A 16651-nucleotide genomic window follows, 5' to 3' on the forward strand; every position below is an offset into this window, starting at 1 on the left:
CTCAACCAACAGAAGATAGTCGATGGTGAGAAATTTACACAAACACATCCACGAGTACCTAAAGTAACAAAAAGGGGAAGCACCAACACATATACGCGTAAAGGCCCAGTGTAGTGTTGACTTTCGACACAATACCATAAGATATCGATTAAAGACAGTCGCAAGTCTTAATGGTAGAGAATGGACGTAAGTGACACACACACACCGTGGTTGAGTTCTTGTCAGCAAACAAATATGTATAAATATATGAGTAAGGCGAGGCACATGACAAAAAGAACGTGTCAGTACTTAAGCAATTGTAGAGTTCAATGGCAGCAAAATGCAAATATTGGGAAGAAAATAATAATAATAATAATATAATTGATTTAATTACAATCGCCACTTAATGCCGAAGCGAGCTATAGCAATTATTAAAGCAATGCAATATCAAATTTTTTTCCATAAATACATTTTTCATAGAAAAAAAAAATTTTATTAATATTTAATCATCAAGTCCTTACATAAATTTAAAAATTTCATAATATTTGAAAGAATAAAAAATCTTCTCAACATTTTTATTTTCGATTTCAAATCAAGTTGCCTTGTCTTAGCACGACTTTAGAGGAGAAGTGAGAAAACGTAAAGAGAAAAGAAAAATGCACGCAAATTGCTGAAACTGCGCATAACTGTTTCGATCAAAGCACAGTGGCTCTTGGTGTGGTTTCCGCCAATTTCCCTCACGTTTTGCTTTTCAACCTTAACTGTCTTGCAATGACAACATTTCGTTGATTGGAGAGGCGATTATGGGCGCTTCGCGTGATCAAGGCTATTTTCAATTAGCCATGAGCTTAAAAAACAATGTCTTTCACTTTAACCTAAGTGCTTTGTTGTCTGCTGAAATTCACTTATCTAACAATTACTATACAGTAATGCTTAAGGGTCTGTTTGTTGATAAAAAGTAAATTTGAGKAAGAACAAAATATAATCTCAAACTCAAATGATGGAAATGTCGGAAAGAATGAAAAGATTTTAATGAATATTGAATGATAGCCAGAAAAAATGTCGCAGGCTTCAAGTTTATCAGCAGAAACCCTGAGAAGCAAATCAAAATTGTTAAAATTCACTCATAGAAGCAGCACTGTTAAAGACATTGGCCGTTCTGAAGATGGTTGGATCTACCTAACCGATTCGATCCAGATTTTTGTTCTGTTAAGGAGAGTCAAATTTCTCCATATTACTTCAGGAATATTTTCTGTTGCTACAACAACAACAACTGATGGCTCAAATGATCCCATGTTCTAAAGCTTCCCTTCTTCTACATAGATTTGACCTAGGGATAAGCAATTTGACTAAATACAACTACTTAGTTTAAGCTCGAAACGATACCATTTCTAGATTATACAGGCCTTGTCCGGAAAGTAATAGGACTGAGTCGATTTAAACAATTTTATTTAACCAATCGTTACAATTCTTTAAAAACTTTCAAAATAGACTCTTTCTGCGTCGATGCCGTGCTGCCGGACCGATTTTTAAGCACTGAGGGCGTCACGGAAGACATTCTCCGGAATAGTTTTGACAGCCGAGGCGCAAGCTGCTTAGATTTCCTCTGTCGTCTCAAAATGCTTCCCTTTCATCGGTCTTTTCAGGCAAGGAAACAAAAAAGTTCGGGGGGGCACATCTGGGCTATAGGGCGATTGTGGAAGCGTTGAGATGCCGACCTTGATTAGGTATCTCTTCACAAGAAAGGGGCGTTATCGTGTTGCAACTTCCAATCGGCTGCGATATCTTAYCGGACCCGGTTGACCATTCGCTTGAGTTTCTTGAGGGCTTCCACGTAAAACTTAGCGTTGGCAGTTTGTCCAGGAGAAACAAATTCATGATGGACGATGGTCTTAGTTCTAAACTTTGCGCACACGTGTCACATTGTCGGTGTTTATCGATGTCGCAGGTCTCCCAGCACGGTCTTCATTAGCGACCTCTACCGGATCCTCCAAAAAGGGCTGGTGCAACCGAAACACACCACATCTTGCTAAAGCAACATCTGGGTAAGCTTGCTTGATCATATCAAACGGCTCTGTCGCAAATTTATCGAAGTTAACAGTATTCAATCGCGTAACTCTGCTCTAACGAACACTGCACTCACAGAAACACGCGAACATTTTTGTCCTGACTCTCTCGGAGACAATTGACCAGCCACTCGTTCGTTGGCTAGAACRCACCCACCGAAATAAAGTCGCGGCGGAAGAAAATCAGTCCTATTACTTTCCGGACAAACCCTATATTCGATCTCTAACAGAAGACTCCCACACAGTCACTAGTCAATTGGAATAATTCTAGCAACAAATCTCTTACTTCCTAACTGATCAGAAACCTTCAGAAAGCAACCACACTACAGGCTTTTCTGAGGGTTTAGCTTGCTCTGCTTTCCAAAAATATTATTCCCTCAAGCTCAATAATTGATGCAAAGCAAAATACACTCGAAAAGCCTGCTGGTTCTGCATATACTATATGAYGCATTATTTGCTCTTCTGTTTGACTACTACTTCTCTTCGTCTCTTTATACTTTTAGAACTGGCATCATCGCTTGCAGGGCGTTGCACARCTCGAAGAAGCGCTACGCAGCTCCGATACATTGGCACAGGTACTGCCATGTTTGGATAGTTTACTGCGCACGTTGCTCTCCTCCGAACGTAATCCCGATGTGGCGGAAGCCAAGAAGCAGCTACTAATCAATCTCATAACACGTTTGCCATTGGACAACTTGGAGGAACGCACAACACAAATAATGACCGGCCTATGTCGCCAGGGTGGCGCTGGCGCGAATCGCGTATGCAAAGCGTTGATGCATCGCTTGCCGGCGGCGTCGATTGTACTCAAATTGCTGTCGCAAGAATTTTTACATGCAAAGAGCTCAAGGGTAAGTGCAACAAGCAACAAGCAAGCCACAAAGGAAACAAGTGCAAACCTGCCTGCTGACCRACGTGTCCGTCGGTCGGTCGTCTGCTGACCGCAGCAGTACTTTGARAAATTATGAAATGCCTGCATATRTTAACAAGTTCAACTGGCCCAGTTGCTGGCAAGTTGTCGGTGCTGTGCTCATTGTTTGCGATTGATGCGATTGTGGTCACTTTGCATTGGCAAGAATTGCTGAACTTCCGTTCTTCTTTTTAAACACCACCATTTATTTCATATTTCCATACGTTTTGTTTTACTTTGTTGTGCAATTTCTCAATTATTTAATTACTGACCGCTGCGCCGTATTGTTGGCTCTTGTAATTGCAACACACATATTCATTACCACTTTTTTTCCCCCTTCACGCTGCACATAGTTCCGCGAACACGCGYTACAAATGGTCATGTACGCACTTACGACCTTTCCCAGCACCTGCTTCGACACGAAAACCTGCGTCACGCAGGCCACCTATGCTGCCTTGAATCGCAAGCGACGCGTACGWCAAGCTGCACTRGATGTGCTGGCCATTTTGGGACAAATAACCAGCGGACGGGCAGTGCTGGATGTGGTGCAGGACATAGCCGCCGAACGGGATGACGGTCCAGCGTTGCTTTCGGCTCTACGTACGCGGCTCTCGCGCAAGCAAATGCCCATCATCGGTGCCGACGGACAGGTGCAATATGCGCTACGTGTACCCTCGCCACATTCGGCGGAGGCAGCGGACGCGGCACACGGTCAAATGGGTGCTGATATTGAGTGGATTGTAGCGGGTGTCGGCTCTGTATCGCCGGSTTCCTTAAAGCGCCGAGGTTCGCGACGCAGCTTTCGCTGTTTGCCAACACACTGTATTTCGGATGTGGATGGTATTGCCATGGGCACGCCGTGTGGCAGGTGAGTTCAGTGATGTTATTTTCAACTTTTTCTATTAAATACAATTCTTTTCAACGCAGCTTTCGTATGAGCGATGGTGATGGTAAGCGTAGACATGCATTTCAATCGCCTCCCGATGTTTATGGCAATTTYCGAGACTCCTCGGTCAGCAACAATGTAAGTACAAACTTTTTTAACGCAGTTGTGGTTTTGAGGATTTTCTGCACATTTTATATCGAAATACTTATATTTTATGAAGGGTAATCCATTTTAGATCCTACTTAGAAAAAAAAACACAGARAGATCATCTGTTGAGTCCAATTTTCGATGACTCGTTCGATCATTTCGACTGGTAACTAATTAGTCGGTATTTTAGTATTCCTCTACTCAGATCACCCGTTATGTTTAGTATACATATGGAAAGGGGTACAAATATAAATGGCAAGCGAATATTCGATTAATGTTCTGCTAATCGGTTTAATAACCCATGCAATTAGTCTAGTTTTCGCCAAAGCAGGTCAATTGAACACTAGAATTGTGCTAAAACAATTATTATCCGTTATGGACATGTCTCATTCATTGCGCTTTTCGTGACTTGACCATAGTCAAGCTGTCCCAATTGGCACTGCTACGTAGACTCACCTCATTCAAAAATTGCTTCCATTTATTTTATAGCACAAATGCTTCATATGTAACATATATATAGTATTCTATATATTATATATGCATACATACACGCACATGGTAATTTTCAGTGTTTCGTATGAACTACATAAATTTTAAATAATGTAGCAACTTCCACATGTCTATATTTGAGTTATCTAGTTGTTGTGTGGCGGGTCAACTAGTATTAGCTTAACCTAAGAATTATTAATTTAGCACTATATATGTGTGTGTGTGTAATTCTTCACTTTAAAAATGTCTCCGTCCAGCTGACAAATGGACAGTGGACCTGATAGCGAAAGTGATTTGGTATGAATTATAAATTATAATATCGATTTAATTGAAAGAGTGACAGGCATGTCACATAAGTACATTAGGGTGGATTAGCAAGTGAATTTGAGATTTGAAAATTATATTTTATAATGTTTTAAAAGCATAATCGTGGAGAATCAAGAACTGCTGTACTTTCTATTGCGAAACATTTCCTTGAAAAGTGGGAAAGCCTTGGAAATATATAAACACATTTCTTATCCTGAAACCAATGTGCGGTTTTATTGTCTTCCGACCCAGGAAAATATAACGACATCACTTTTGGTTCTATAAAAAATAAACATTCTTCATATTTTCAGTTTTTTTTTTTTTTAAATAAATTTACGCTTATGTTTATATGAAAAAAGTGAAAAATAATCCTGAATAAATTATTTATGGCTATGGTTCATAATTTTCAAGTTTTTCTTGGATTTTCCAATATAATCGTGCCTTAAAGTCTTCAAATTCGCAGTTTGAAATATAATTAATTTTATTCGCTCAATCAAATATTTATATTTGCCATTTATTCGATTAACTAGAACAATAAATATGTAAAATGTGTGAGGGTGTGAGGGTGTGAAATTCTTGGAAAATTAAATTAGCCATAACTCTCAAAAATACAAGAGATAAGGCGCGGCACACCTAATCACGCACAACCACAACAATTCCAAACAACCCAGCAAGGAATCCTWCTAATTTACAATCAATACTTTCTCACTACTCGCCAACTAGTCTGAAAAGTATAGATAACTAGACCGAAAAGTGTAGATAACTAGTCCGAAAAAATAGAGAACAATTTTAGATATAGAGAACAATTTTAAATATTCAACGAAAGTATAAGGCTTTAACAAACTAATAAAACTAAGCAACCAAAGCAGTTTATTCAGGTTTAGTTCTGGGATTTTATCGGGAACATACAAAAGTGCCTTGTATGTGTTTGTTCAAACTCAATTGGGTTCAGTTCTAAAGGGGTTATAACCACTTACAATTTGATAATAAATGAAGAAGGCAAGAAAAATCCTTAACTTCGTTTGCACTGAAGACATTATATCCCTTACAATACAAAAGGTGCCTTAAAGAACTTGATTTTGATCGCCCAGTTTGTATGACAGCTATATGCTATAGTAGTCCGAACTGGACAATTTCTTCGGACATTACATCGTTGCCTTAGGCAATATCTCATGTCAAATTTCGTGAAGATATCTCGTCAAACGAAAAGGTTTTCCATAGAGGAACTGGACTTAAAACGATTAGTTTGCATGGCAGCTATATAATATAATGATCCGATTTGGAAAATTTCTKCAGATATCGTAGCGTTTCTTTAAACACTAACTTATACCAAATTTCATGAAGATATCTCGTTAAATGTAAAATTTTTCCACACAAGGACTGGATTTTGATCGATCACTTTGTATGACAGCTCTCTTATACACATCTAGATGTGTATAAGAGACAGGCTTTAAGCTATAAAGATCCGATAGCGGTAATTTCGACAAATGAGTAGCTTCTTAGGGAAAAAAGAATGTGTGCAAAATTTYAGATTGAGATCTCAAAAACKGATGGACTAGTTCGCKTATATAMAGACAGACGGATATGGCTTAATTAAATCGATTCAGAGTGGCTTAAAAATATATCAAAAATCTTATTCCTAMAATAGTTACCAGAAAAATGTATCTAAGAAGTTTAAGAAGGAATTTTCGCCAATCGATTTAGCCGCTTCGAGAAACTTTGCAGACTCTGAAGTAAAGTTTTGGGAAGTTTTAAAAAAGCGCTCATATATCCGAAACTTCTCATCGGATCAACTTCAAATTGTCGGATAACATTCTTAAAAATATGTACATCGCATATATTCAATAAAAAAAAATATTTTTGAGATCCACATCTTAACATAACCTTTCAATTACACTTGATTTGCCTTTTACCTATTTGGAGCTGACCGAAAGTCAGGCAAAATATATATCGCATATCATCATCATGTGAAAAATATCAACAAGTGAAAAAAGCTGGTCATCTGAATAGTTAGAAAGTAAGTTGTTACTAGTTTCAAAGTGGTACACAACTAGCTCTTTTCGGCTCAGGAACACAACTACTACCAAACTCTTACATACATATATATATTAAAAGCCAAGCAGCAAATTTAAGCATAGGAACATTTAGAAACACACATAAGGTGACTGTAAACTATCACAACAACTGATTAATGCTGTTAACAAAGTTGTAAACCCCCCTACCCGCTCACACACCCACCCACAATGGAGCTAAATACCCACACAGCCGTTTAAATTTTTTAATATGTGTCTGAATGTCTATTTGGAAAAGCAGCTGATAGACAACTGACGTGCCAATTTACCAAAAGCTTATGTACTTCCTATATATAACCACATTGCTGCGCGCACATATGTTTGTGTGCATGTATGCGGGACAGAGTTTGTTTATATGCCGTTGACTGGGACGCGCCTGCAGACAGACAGTTGCTGTTCGGCTTTTGTTGTCTAAGGTTTGCAGCGAATTCGCACGGAAACGCGCGACTAAACTTTACAATAATAACAATTAAGTGTTGCTTTTGTTTTGCCGTATTGGTGTGCCGGTTTAGTGAAAGACTTTAAATTCTGTTAATAACAACTAAAATTTATTGCAATAAATGGTTTTGCCATTTCTAATTGATCCCAAGTATAGCAGACGAAAAATGGTCGATATTTATCAAGCCTTTCCGATGTTCAATTTGGTGCCAGYTAATTTTAAGGCATGGGTGAGTGAGTGATGATATTAAGAACGTTAGCTGTATACTAACAAAAGCAACGGTGGACAGGAAAAATGCACAGCTGCTTTGTTGTTGATTCTATGAAATTTAATACTGGAAATTAATASACCTCATACTAAAGGTTGATCAATGAAGTCATCAAAATTTATTCATACTTAGCAATGGATATAAAAATTATTGAACATAAAAACAAGAGAACATGTTGACTTTGCTGCTTGCCTTTACAAATACAAAAGAGTGYTTACAAGAACTTGATTTTGATTRRTCAGTTTGTATGACAGCTATATGCCATAGTSTTCCGATTTAAACAATTTCTTTGGATATTACATTGTTGCTTTGGGCAATATTTTATGCCGCATTTCGTGAAGATACCTTGCCAAATAAAAAAGTTTTTCATACAAGGATATGTTTTTAATGGATGAGTTTATATGACAGCTATATGCTATATTAGTCCGATTTGAAAAATTTGTTCGAATATTGTACCGTTGCTTGACTTGAAAATCCATGGCAAATTTCATGAAGATATGTTGTCAAATAAAAAAGTTTTCCAAAGAAGGATACGTTTTTAATGGATGAGTTTATATGACAGCTATATGCTATAGTAGTCCGATCTGAAAAATTTCTTCGGTAATTACATTATTGTCTTAGGAAATAATACATGCCAAATTTCGCGAAGATATCTCGTCAAATAAAACAGTTTTCCATACAAGTACTTAATTTCGATCGTTCAATTTGTATGACAGCTATGTGATACAGTGGTCCGATCTGAACAATGTCTTCGGATATTGTACCATTACTTCAGACAATAATTCGTGTTGAATTTTATGAATATATCTTGTTAAATAAAAAACTTTTCTATACAAGGACTTAATTTCGATCGCTCAGTTTGTATGGCAGCTATATGCTATAGTGGTCCGATAATGTTAATTACAACAAAAAAGCAGCTCCTTTGAGAGAAAAGTAGCTGTGCAAAATTTCAGTTTCAGATTTCAAGAACTGAGGGGCTAGTTCGCATATAAATTGGTAGCCGAACATGGCACAGTTTCTCATGCTAATCATTTATATCCGTATACATAAACTGTATAGGGTCTTCTAGGTATTACAAGCTTCATGACAAACATAATATGCCTTGTTTATTGTATAAATATTTGAACTTACTACTAATTATTTTTCTATTTCAGAACGACCTGCATTCGCACAATTTCCARCACATACTCGGCAGCAATTTGCCAGTGCAATATGGCCAAACCACAAAGAAAACCGCAAATGGTGAGTRGYCTACACAGATTCATGTCACTGCGTATCTTGTGCAAGCATTCTTCGTGACATTTGCATAGTGAAACAAATGTGGCGGGCAAAATTCTCAGGCAATGACCTACATATTGGCGCCTAATAGCTTTTATTCATTGCTATCAATGGCTTTCTGTATGCATATTATCAGCGGTTTATCGATATTTCGGTTTTCATTACCAACACACAACCTTTCGCGACACGTTTTATGCTGGCACCACCCCACCGGGTGGGTTGTTTATCATGACGTTGACCTAACAACGCCCGCATAAATATTTATGCGCGCTCGTAAATGTCAGGYGCCGCCATACATAACTGTGCATTTGTTTATGGTTTGCTTGACTTGTACAGTTATKTCRTATTGTATTTATGCTGAGCATTAGGCATATATACATAGAATTTATTTGGTTTTTGTGGTAAAAATGTCCCGCTTTGCAGCCGATTACAGCAACTACATGAGCCGACGTCTGGTGGCCAAATCCTGCTCGGACTCCTCCATGGAAGGCAGAAGCTCCGATAGCAACTACACCAGCAGCAGCGGTGGCGGTGGCAGTGGCACTGGTTGCAAGTCTAACGGTGTTGGCGATGTGGGTGTYGGTAATGCAGCGATCAACGACAGCTGCACRGGCATTAGCGGCCGTTTCACRCGGCAAACGGTGAACTCACGGTAATTTGCATTAAATTTGCAGCAATCCGCAAACTTTCACAAAACCAATGCGCTTTAWCTTTATTTACATTTATGTACATCTCACTGGCATGCAAACACGCCCACTGCACATGCAGGTTCCCAGCCATGGAGCGCATGGATGTGAACAACTCGTACAAGCGCGTCCACAAGCCACCCACGTACATGGGCGGCATGGGCGCTTATGCGCAACTGCAACAGCAGCAAATCAATATGAGTTCAACGTATCCGAAAATTAACCATATAAACGCACAACAACAGCAACAACAACAAAAACACCACCAACAACAACAACAGCTACGCAAGAGATCCCAGCAACAGCATCAGCGGCACGCGCAGCAATCGACGCTGGCGCAGCCAGTTGTGGTGGGCACGCGCGCGGTGCCGGCGGTGCGCGTTGGCGGCGGCGGCGTTTATGCTCCAGGTTCTGCTTTTGTTTTTTTTTTTAAATGCCTAACAGACAGTTGTTAATGCTGTACTTTCCTTTACAAAAATAGATAATTTCCGTTCTGCCGAAAATTCTCCAAAGGAGCATAACAACAACAACCTAACACCGAACAACAACAAGAACAACGCGCATACAGAATTGGACGGCACCTACACGATTTACACAGCTATAGACAATGGCGGCGGCACGCCTACGCCACAGGCAAATCAACAGCAACAAAAACAACAACAACATGTACTGGCAACAGCAGCAAACGGACGCCGTTTCGTGAACGTGGAAAAGTTTGTGATGCAAAGGTGAGTTATATGAAGAGTTTAAGCGAGAAAAAACCAGAAATTTCGCGAAAATAACACAAACATATGTGCTAGTGTGCGAAATAGCATAAATTTGTATGTGTGTGTATGTGTAGTCGCTGGCCATACATATGCATTACATACATACATATATAAGCTACATACTCTGCTCGACTCCAATGCGCCGTGCAATCCCGCTGTGAGTGTAACACTAACTTTGTTTGTATGCATGGTATGTTTTTGTTGTTTTTGCAGATTTCTGCAAGATAATTGCAAAACTTTTGAATAACGAAGTTCAGGGAAGCAACGCCCTTTAAGCGTTTGCACGCCAACTGCTTGAATTCGCCATTAAAAACTGTGCAGTTCTATAAAGCACTCAACTTGTTGCATACTTTTAGGTGCTTCATGTTTATGCACGTTTAGACTCCACTTCTTAATTGCTGCTAATCAAGCTTATAGCGGCAATAACTGAATGAAAATGGTGTAAAAWATTAAATATGTACTAATGAGTTAACTGAACTGCTGGGAAAGACTTAAACTATATCATTTTGCAAATAATATAATGATGATATTATTTAAAATTTTACAAACTGAAGAAATTGCTTAATGCTATTTAGACCTTGTGGTTAAGTTTCTAAATGACAAGAAAYATTTTGAGCGCTTAGTAGTTAGACTACCATTAAAGATTTCAGAAAGCTTCTTGCWGGTCCTTCTCCACCTGATYTCTCCAACGGAGYGGTGGTCTTTCTGWTCCMMCCGTGGAAAAGCTTAGCTWATGAATAATAACTAACAGCTAGGTTATGTTAGTTTATTAGATTGTTTCTAAMAGAGAKGTCACTAGCGYTTAGAACGCCGTTCTGTTGTGTTACCTAAAACGCCTACAGCGAGACAGCGCTTTGTGAGGGACTCAMAARAATTTGTTGAGACGGCTYATGCCAGTTTYTGCTATGTCTCCTGGTTCGCGGAAGGTAAGACTGCCGATATGTTTCAACTTACGTTTTTCTACATACAGCCGCGACAACTTGCGTATATCCAGATTTTTAGTCTTACCACTTGAAAGCCTGTTCGACAATGTCTAGTAAGAACTCCTGCGATTGCGCGAAAGATGAACTTTGATGACGTACAAGTAGTTCAGAAGCTCTATTGAATTCGACTATGGGCTAAAAGCATATTGCAGGCGTACAAGAGCCTATCGTCGTCCATCGCCTGCTAAGTAACTTGATAAAATTTCTAGTCAGGGCAGACACTACTTGCTGTCGCTCTGCTCTGCTGTCGGAGTGAAGGTTGAGCTCCCTTAAAGAGGCCGCACTTCATGGCAATATGTCTACCGCCACCTTAATAGCAGCCACTTCTGCCAGAAAAACTCYACAGTGGTCCGKTAGCCTAAAGCTAAGATKGACGGCTAACTYATTACAGAAGACTCCCACTCCAACTTTCCCCCTAACTTCGATCTCCTTATTCCATCGCCGGTATGTGAGCGGACACAATGATCCAAAATGCAGTTGAAGAAATTTCTAACAGCTTTGGATAACCTCTGATAAGGATGTTGAATTTAGAAGACCAAATATTGAAATGGATTTCGGTAGCTTATTGTTTCGACTAAAACTATCGGAAATCTCTAGAAATGTATTCAGATCCAAACAGATTATCTATTAAGCTCACAAAGGTTTTCCGCAAAAGTCTGCATATATTTGTTTGTAGAATTATTTTTGGTCTTTCTTCACTAGATCGACATTGCTTGTACTGCACTGAAAAACTGTTGGACTAAATATGAAAGATGTTCTTTTCGAACAATAATCAACAGGGATGTTTTAATTAATGGGCTCGGTACGTTAGGCTAGGTTTGTTGGCGGATCCAGAGATCACACTTAGGCTTCTCTCTGCAGTTTTTGTGAAGACAAGAAAAGAGAACTCCGCCCCAACCTTGCAGAATAGATGCGAATTGGGGCAATGTTAGTTAGAACTCCCACAACTAGGGAGAGGTTAGCCTTCTCATATCTCATTGGATCCATTACGATCGCTCTTGGGCCAAAAAGATATTACGGCAGTCCATGAACCGATAGTGGCCAAGYGCTGATCGAGCTCCCACAAACCTCGGCTACCCAGTGCTAGAACACAGCAAGAGAGGGCAACCYCAACACGTTCCCATTCCACTGATAGTAGGGTTATGATGACGTTCCCTTGGCTTTTCACAAAGTACCTCACAGCAATTGATAAAGAGATTATGCATACCCTAACCAGCTCTGAGCGCACGGTTAGTAAGTTCAAGACTAGTACCGCCACCCTGCTATGAGAATAGTCCGTTTGTCTGTCCGTACATCTGTCCTTCTAATCCCCCCCTCACTCAGGCCAGATAGTAGGCTTGATCGCAGAAACTCTATAGATTTCACTTGAATAGATATTTTTCCCTTCTATTACCCAAAACCTCCCCTCAAGAATTGATAAACCATTTTGAGCTCACCACTAATTTATTAAGGCTGCCAATATCAATTCCACTTCGCTATATTCTCTTAAGGTATGTCTACCTGGGTCTAGCAGAAGCCGAGCATTAGAGGACAGATTGGTTGCACCTCGCCTTCCTCCATACAGTTTTAGCAAAGATCATCCGTCAAAACTGAAACTGAAGTTGATAGAGAGTTCCTGACAACTTACTCCTCCACCTACTCGGTAATCCCATAAGTCTGGGTTTATAAATATTGAGCTGTGTTTTGGGTGAATATTTCCAAGCATATTTTATGAATTGCAAACGGTAAGAAAAAAATTAAACAGTCAACTCATAGGTCGAATAAAATAATCATTTAATTTATTTGAGAGTTAAAAGCGATAATCGATTCGAAGTTCTAAGCTCTTTTGTACCAAAGTTTTCAAGTGAAAGCAACAGAAAAGTGATCCAGGTCAGTTCAATACAGTTAGAAGAGAACGTTAAGAAATAAATAAAGTATAATAGTATAAACTCTGTTTATGCTGAGTATACGGCCTATTTGGTATGTTCCAGTTGTTTGTTCGATTCACCACTTTACGAATTCTAACAAAATGAGGAAAGTTAAGCCTTCTCTCGCTAGCTATTAAAAAAAAAAAGTGTAGTTTTATTGAAAATCATGCATGAAACTGAAATAGCCCGTGATATGTGCGGCAAAGCGATTAAAATATCAAAGAAATGTTTCATATTACCGTTATATTGATAGACATGCCCATCAAGCTACCCACAATTTCAATTGACCCACATTAAACACAAAACTTTAACCGCTTATTAATTGCCTTGCCAGCTGACMGGTCACTTTCAAATGCCACACGGACTGTCACTCACTGCCACATTGAAAGTAATACCCTASCATAACAGTAAACTCAATCGCGGATGGAGGCCGGCACTCAGAGCCGSTGCAAGGAGGACTATAGCCGGGGTAAGGACTACGTTCACAGCATGCCAATGGTCGCTTGACCGCAAAATCACGCATATAATGAAATTAACACAAAACAATAGAAATCGTTCACGCGCAATATGAACACGGTGCATGTGGAGTCATAGCTGTGGTTATGTCAAAAATTATAAATGTTTGACCCAGAAACATGAATAAATGAAGGAAAATGAGCGCACTCAAATAAAAGCCGACTTTTAAGTGCGTCCAGGGCTTTTTAGGTGGAGGAAAGGACTCTTATACGGCAATCAAGGGTATTGGCAGGCATTTTTGTATGTAAGTGTGTGTGCGTGTTTGGGGGTTTGAAGAATTAACATTGCGTGTGAATAAGAAATGTGGTTATTGGGTCTATATACTTATTTATATACTCGTATAGGATAAATGCAGTGGAAAGCCTTCATGCGTTACATTGTGGGTTGTGGTAGTCTTTGTTGAAAAGTTGGTACAATTGAGAAATTGAATGTTTAATAAAAACGAAATGGAATCAACTTGATAGTGGAAATATTTTGTACTGACGTCACGTCGATATTTGTTTTGCCTTTGGTGAAGCTACTCCCTTTTCTTGTTATTTTATGGTGTGTTGGATGAACTTGTTCGAGCGCTGGGATGTACTATAATTTCTTAAGACACCTGCTAATAGTCCTTATGTAGGTACGCTGGTGAAGCGGCTGTTTAACGTCGCACTTGGACCTGTTAAATACACGTCCTTGGATCTTTAGCAGACCCATTGTGTTAATGAGGGAACTAGAAATCGAATATTTTTATTGTCACCTCTCTGAATTACCCTGTGCTGACRGTGCCACCTCCAAGACATCTTCATGAGTTGCAATCCCACGATAATTGGACATTCTCCTATATAAAGATTTGCTTTCGTACAGAAGACTSTGATAGCTTCTACAAGTCATTAAATGACGTTTGTAGTCTCCTAGCATGTCTGCCAATTTGACAGTGAACTGCTAGCTTTCCTAATAGAGTTTTTATATTCTTCCAACTAAATTTTAATATGCCCGTATTCTTTTCATGTCACGTTTGTCTGTTAGTTGAGCAAATCAAGGACTTTATAAACTTTTCACGACAGAAATATATTAATTTTGCCGTGAATATTTCTAATACTCAGAAGGAAACGTCGGAGACCCATGACCGTCCATCTGTCTRACTGAKCGTCACCTGTCCTTCYAACCGTCTRTCTGTATATATGTGAACTARCCCCTCAGTTAGGTCAGGTCGTAGGGTTGATCTCAAAAAATCAATGTATCTGACTTGGATAGATATTTTTGCTTTATGTTATCCAAAAACTCCTTGAAATGCATCACCTCATAGATCGACAAACTGATTTGAGTTCACTACCAAGTTTTTAAGGCYGACAATATCACTTCGGTAGGTTTAGCAAAACCCAAGCAATAGAGGAGAAAGTGACAGGATTATTCCACCTCGAATTTCTTCATACAGTTTTCCCAAGGGGCTCCCGTCAAAATAGAGTGTCTAGTCAAAAAACATACAATTGCGGCGCGATAGACTTTGTTAAGTGCAAATAAAGTTCGGAAAACCTCTAACGGTTCTTTTCKCATCAGTTTTGGCAAAGAGCGTCGGTCAAAATAGTCGGAACACCTACAATGGAAGCGAAATTGACTTTGATAAGTGCAAATAGTTCGGAAAATCTCTAACGATGCAATTTAGGTCAGTAGGATCGCACAAGTTCTGGTTCCCCATCAGTTCTTGCCGTGCATACTGGAGTTACCTAGGTCGCGCGTTAGAAGGCAAAAGGACTTCGGAAAACCAACTCGCTTCCACTCGGATTAAAACCCGTCAGTTAATGAGATATCGATCTGAAACTTTGCTCAAGTCCTTTTCTCTCCAAGATGCTACTCATTTGTTGGAGCCGCCGATATCGGTGCTTGTATGGACAACTCTTTTAGTTGACGAGATCTCTTTACAAAATTTAGCAATTTGTTTAAGGTAARGGCACAATCTCCAAAGAACTTGTTTAGATCGGCACACTATAGCATTTAACTGTCATAGAAACTGACCAATCAGATTCAAGTCAAGTTCTTGTATAAAATCTTTTAGTTGTGAAGCGTTTGCATGACTTYGTCTTATGTCTGAGAAGACATTCCTTATTTAGCTCCAAAATTACATCGTCCGTAMTAAGAATTCCATATTTGATTTTGAAGACGACAAATAATCAGAACTCGTTTATTTTTGGAAACCTATGCTCTTTTCTCTTGCATCAACAATTAGATATCCTTTCACTTAAACGCATAAAAGTAAGAGTCGCTCTTTAACGACCCAAAACTGTTTTCCAAATAATCGTTTTACTCAACTAAGTGCGTTTAAAGAAAATTAAAATTTCCTGAGAAACACCAACTCATACACTTCAAGAGYGCAGAGGAAAAGAAAAAACCCTAAAATGCGTTCGCACTTGAGTCATAAAAGGAAAAGTCTGTTTAAACGGAAATTCGAAAGTAGTTTCTATGACAAAGGGGGGTTGGGAAACTCAACGTCGACAACATCAAGATGATGGCTTTTATGAACATAACCCGCTTGGTGCACTTCCAACAACACTTATTTATATATGTATAATGCAAATGTTGTGAAATTTCACGAAAGTGAAATACACAGAAAACATTGCTAGCCTTTCTTTGTATTTCCCCATCTCCTTGCCAGGTGTTGTGAAGAAGGTGTTTCGTGTTGCCACAAGTTTTCGTGTTGACCACTTGAACTCTACCTTTTAAAATGATTTTAATTTTAGCGTTAAAAACTTGAATGGCAGCAGGCAAAGGTAAATGTGGACGTGTCAGGTGATGTTTGCCATGAGGGTAARCGTGTACTTTTATGGTGCAAGAGCGCTGTGGTGTGCGAACCCCACAGGTCAGTTATACAGTGTCGCAATGTGGCTGCAATTTAATTTAAGTTTTCATTAACAATTGAAATTCAATCAAATCGAAGTAATTTATATATTGTCCAGGGTCGGAGGAAAGGATTAT

General features: G+C 39.1%; 1 protein-coding gene across 1 annotated transcript in view; it reads left to right on the forward strand.

The window, feature by feature from the left end:
* The window catches only part of LOC108966614, a 37534-nt gene that overhangs the window by 10889 nt on the left and 9994 nt on the right, over nt 1-16651 (forward strand). Inside the window, exons 2-8 of the mRNA XM_018929608.1 lie at nt 2549-2896; nt 3309-3823; nt 3883-3979; nt 8717-8804; nt 9264-9492; nt 9609-9934; nt 10008-10254. Coding sequence (XP_018785153.1) covers nt 2549-2896; nt 3309-3823; nt 3883-3979; nt 8717-8804; nt 9264-9492; nt 9609-9934; nt 10008-10254 — 1850 coding nt within the window. The remainder of the gene's footprint in view (nt 1-2548; nt 2897-3308; nt 3824-3882; nt 3980-8716; nt 8805-9263; nt 9493-9608; nt 9935-10007; nt 10255-16651) is intronic.

This window comes from Bactrocera latifrons, unplaced genomic scaffold (genome assembly GCF_001853355.1).
Source record: "Bactrocera latifrons isolate USDA-ARS-PBARC rearing strain unplaced genomic scaffold, ASM185335v1 scaffold_167, whole genome shotgun sequence".
NCBI lineage: Eukaryota > Metazoa > Arthropoda > Insecta > Diptera > Tephritidae > Bactrocera > Bactrocera latifrons.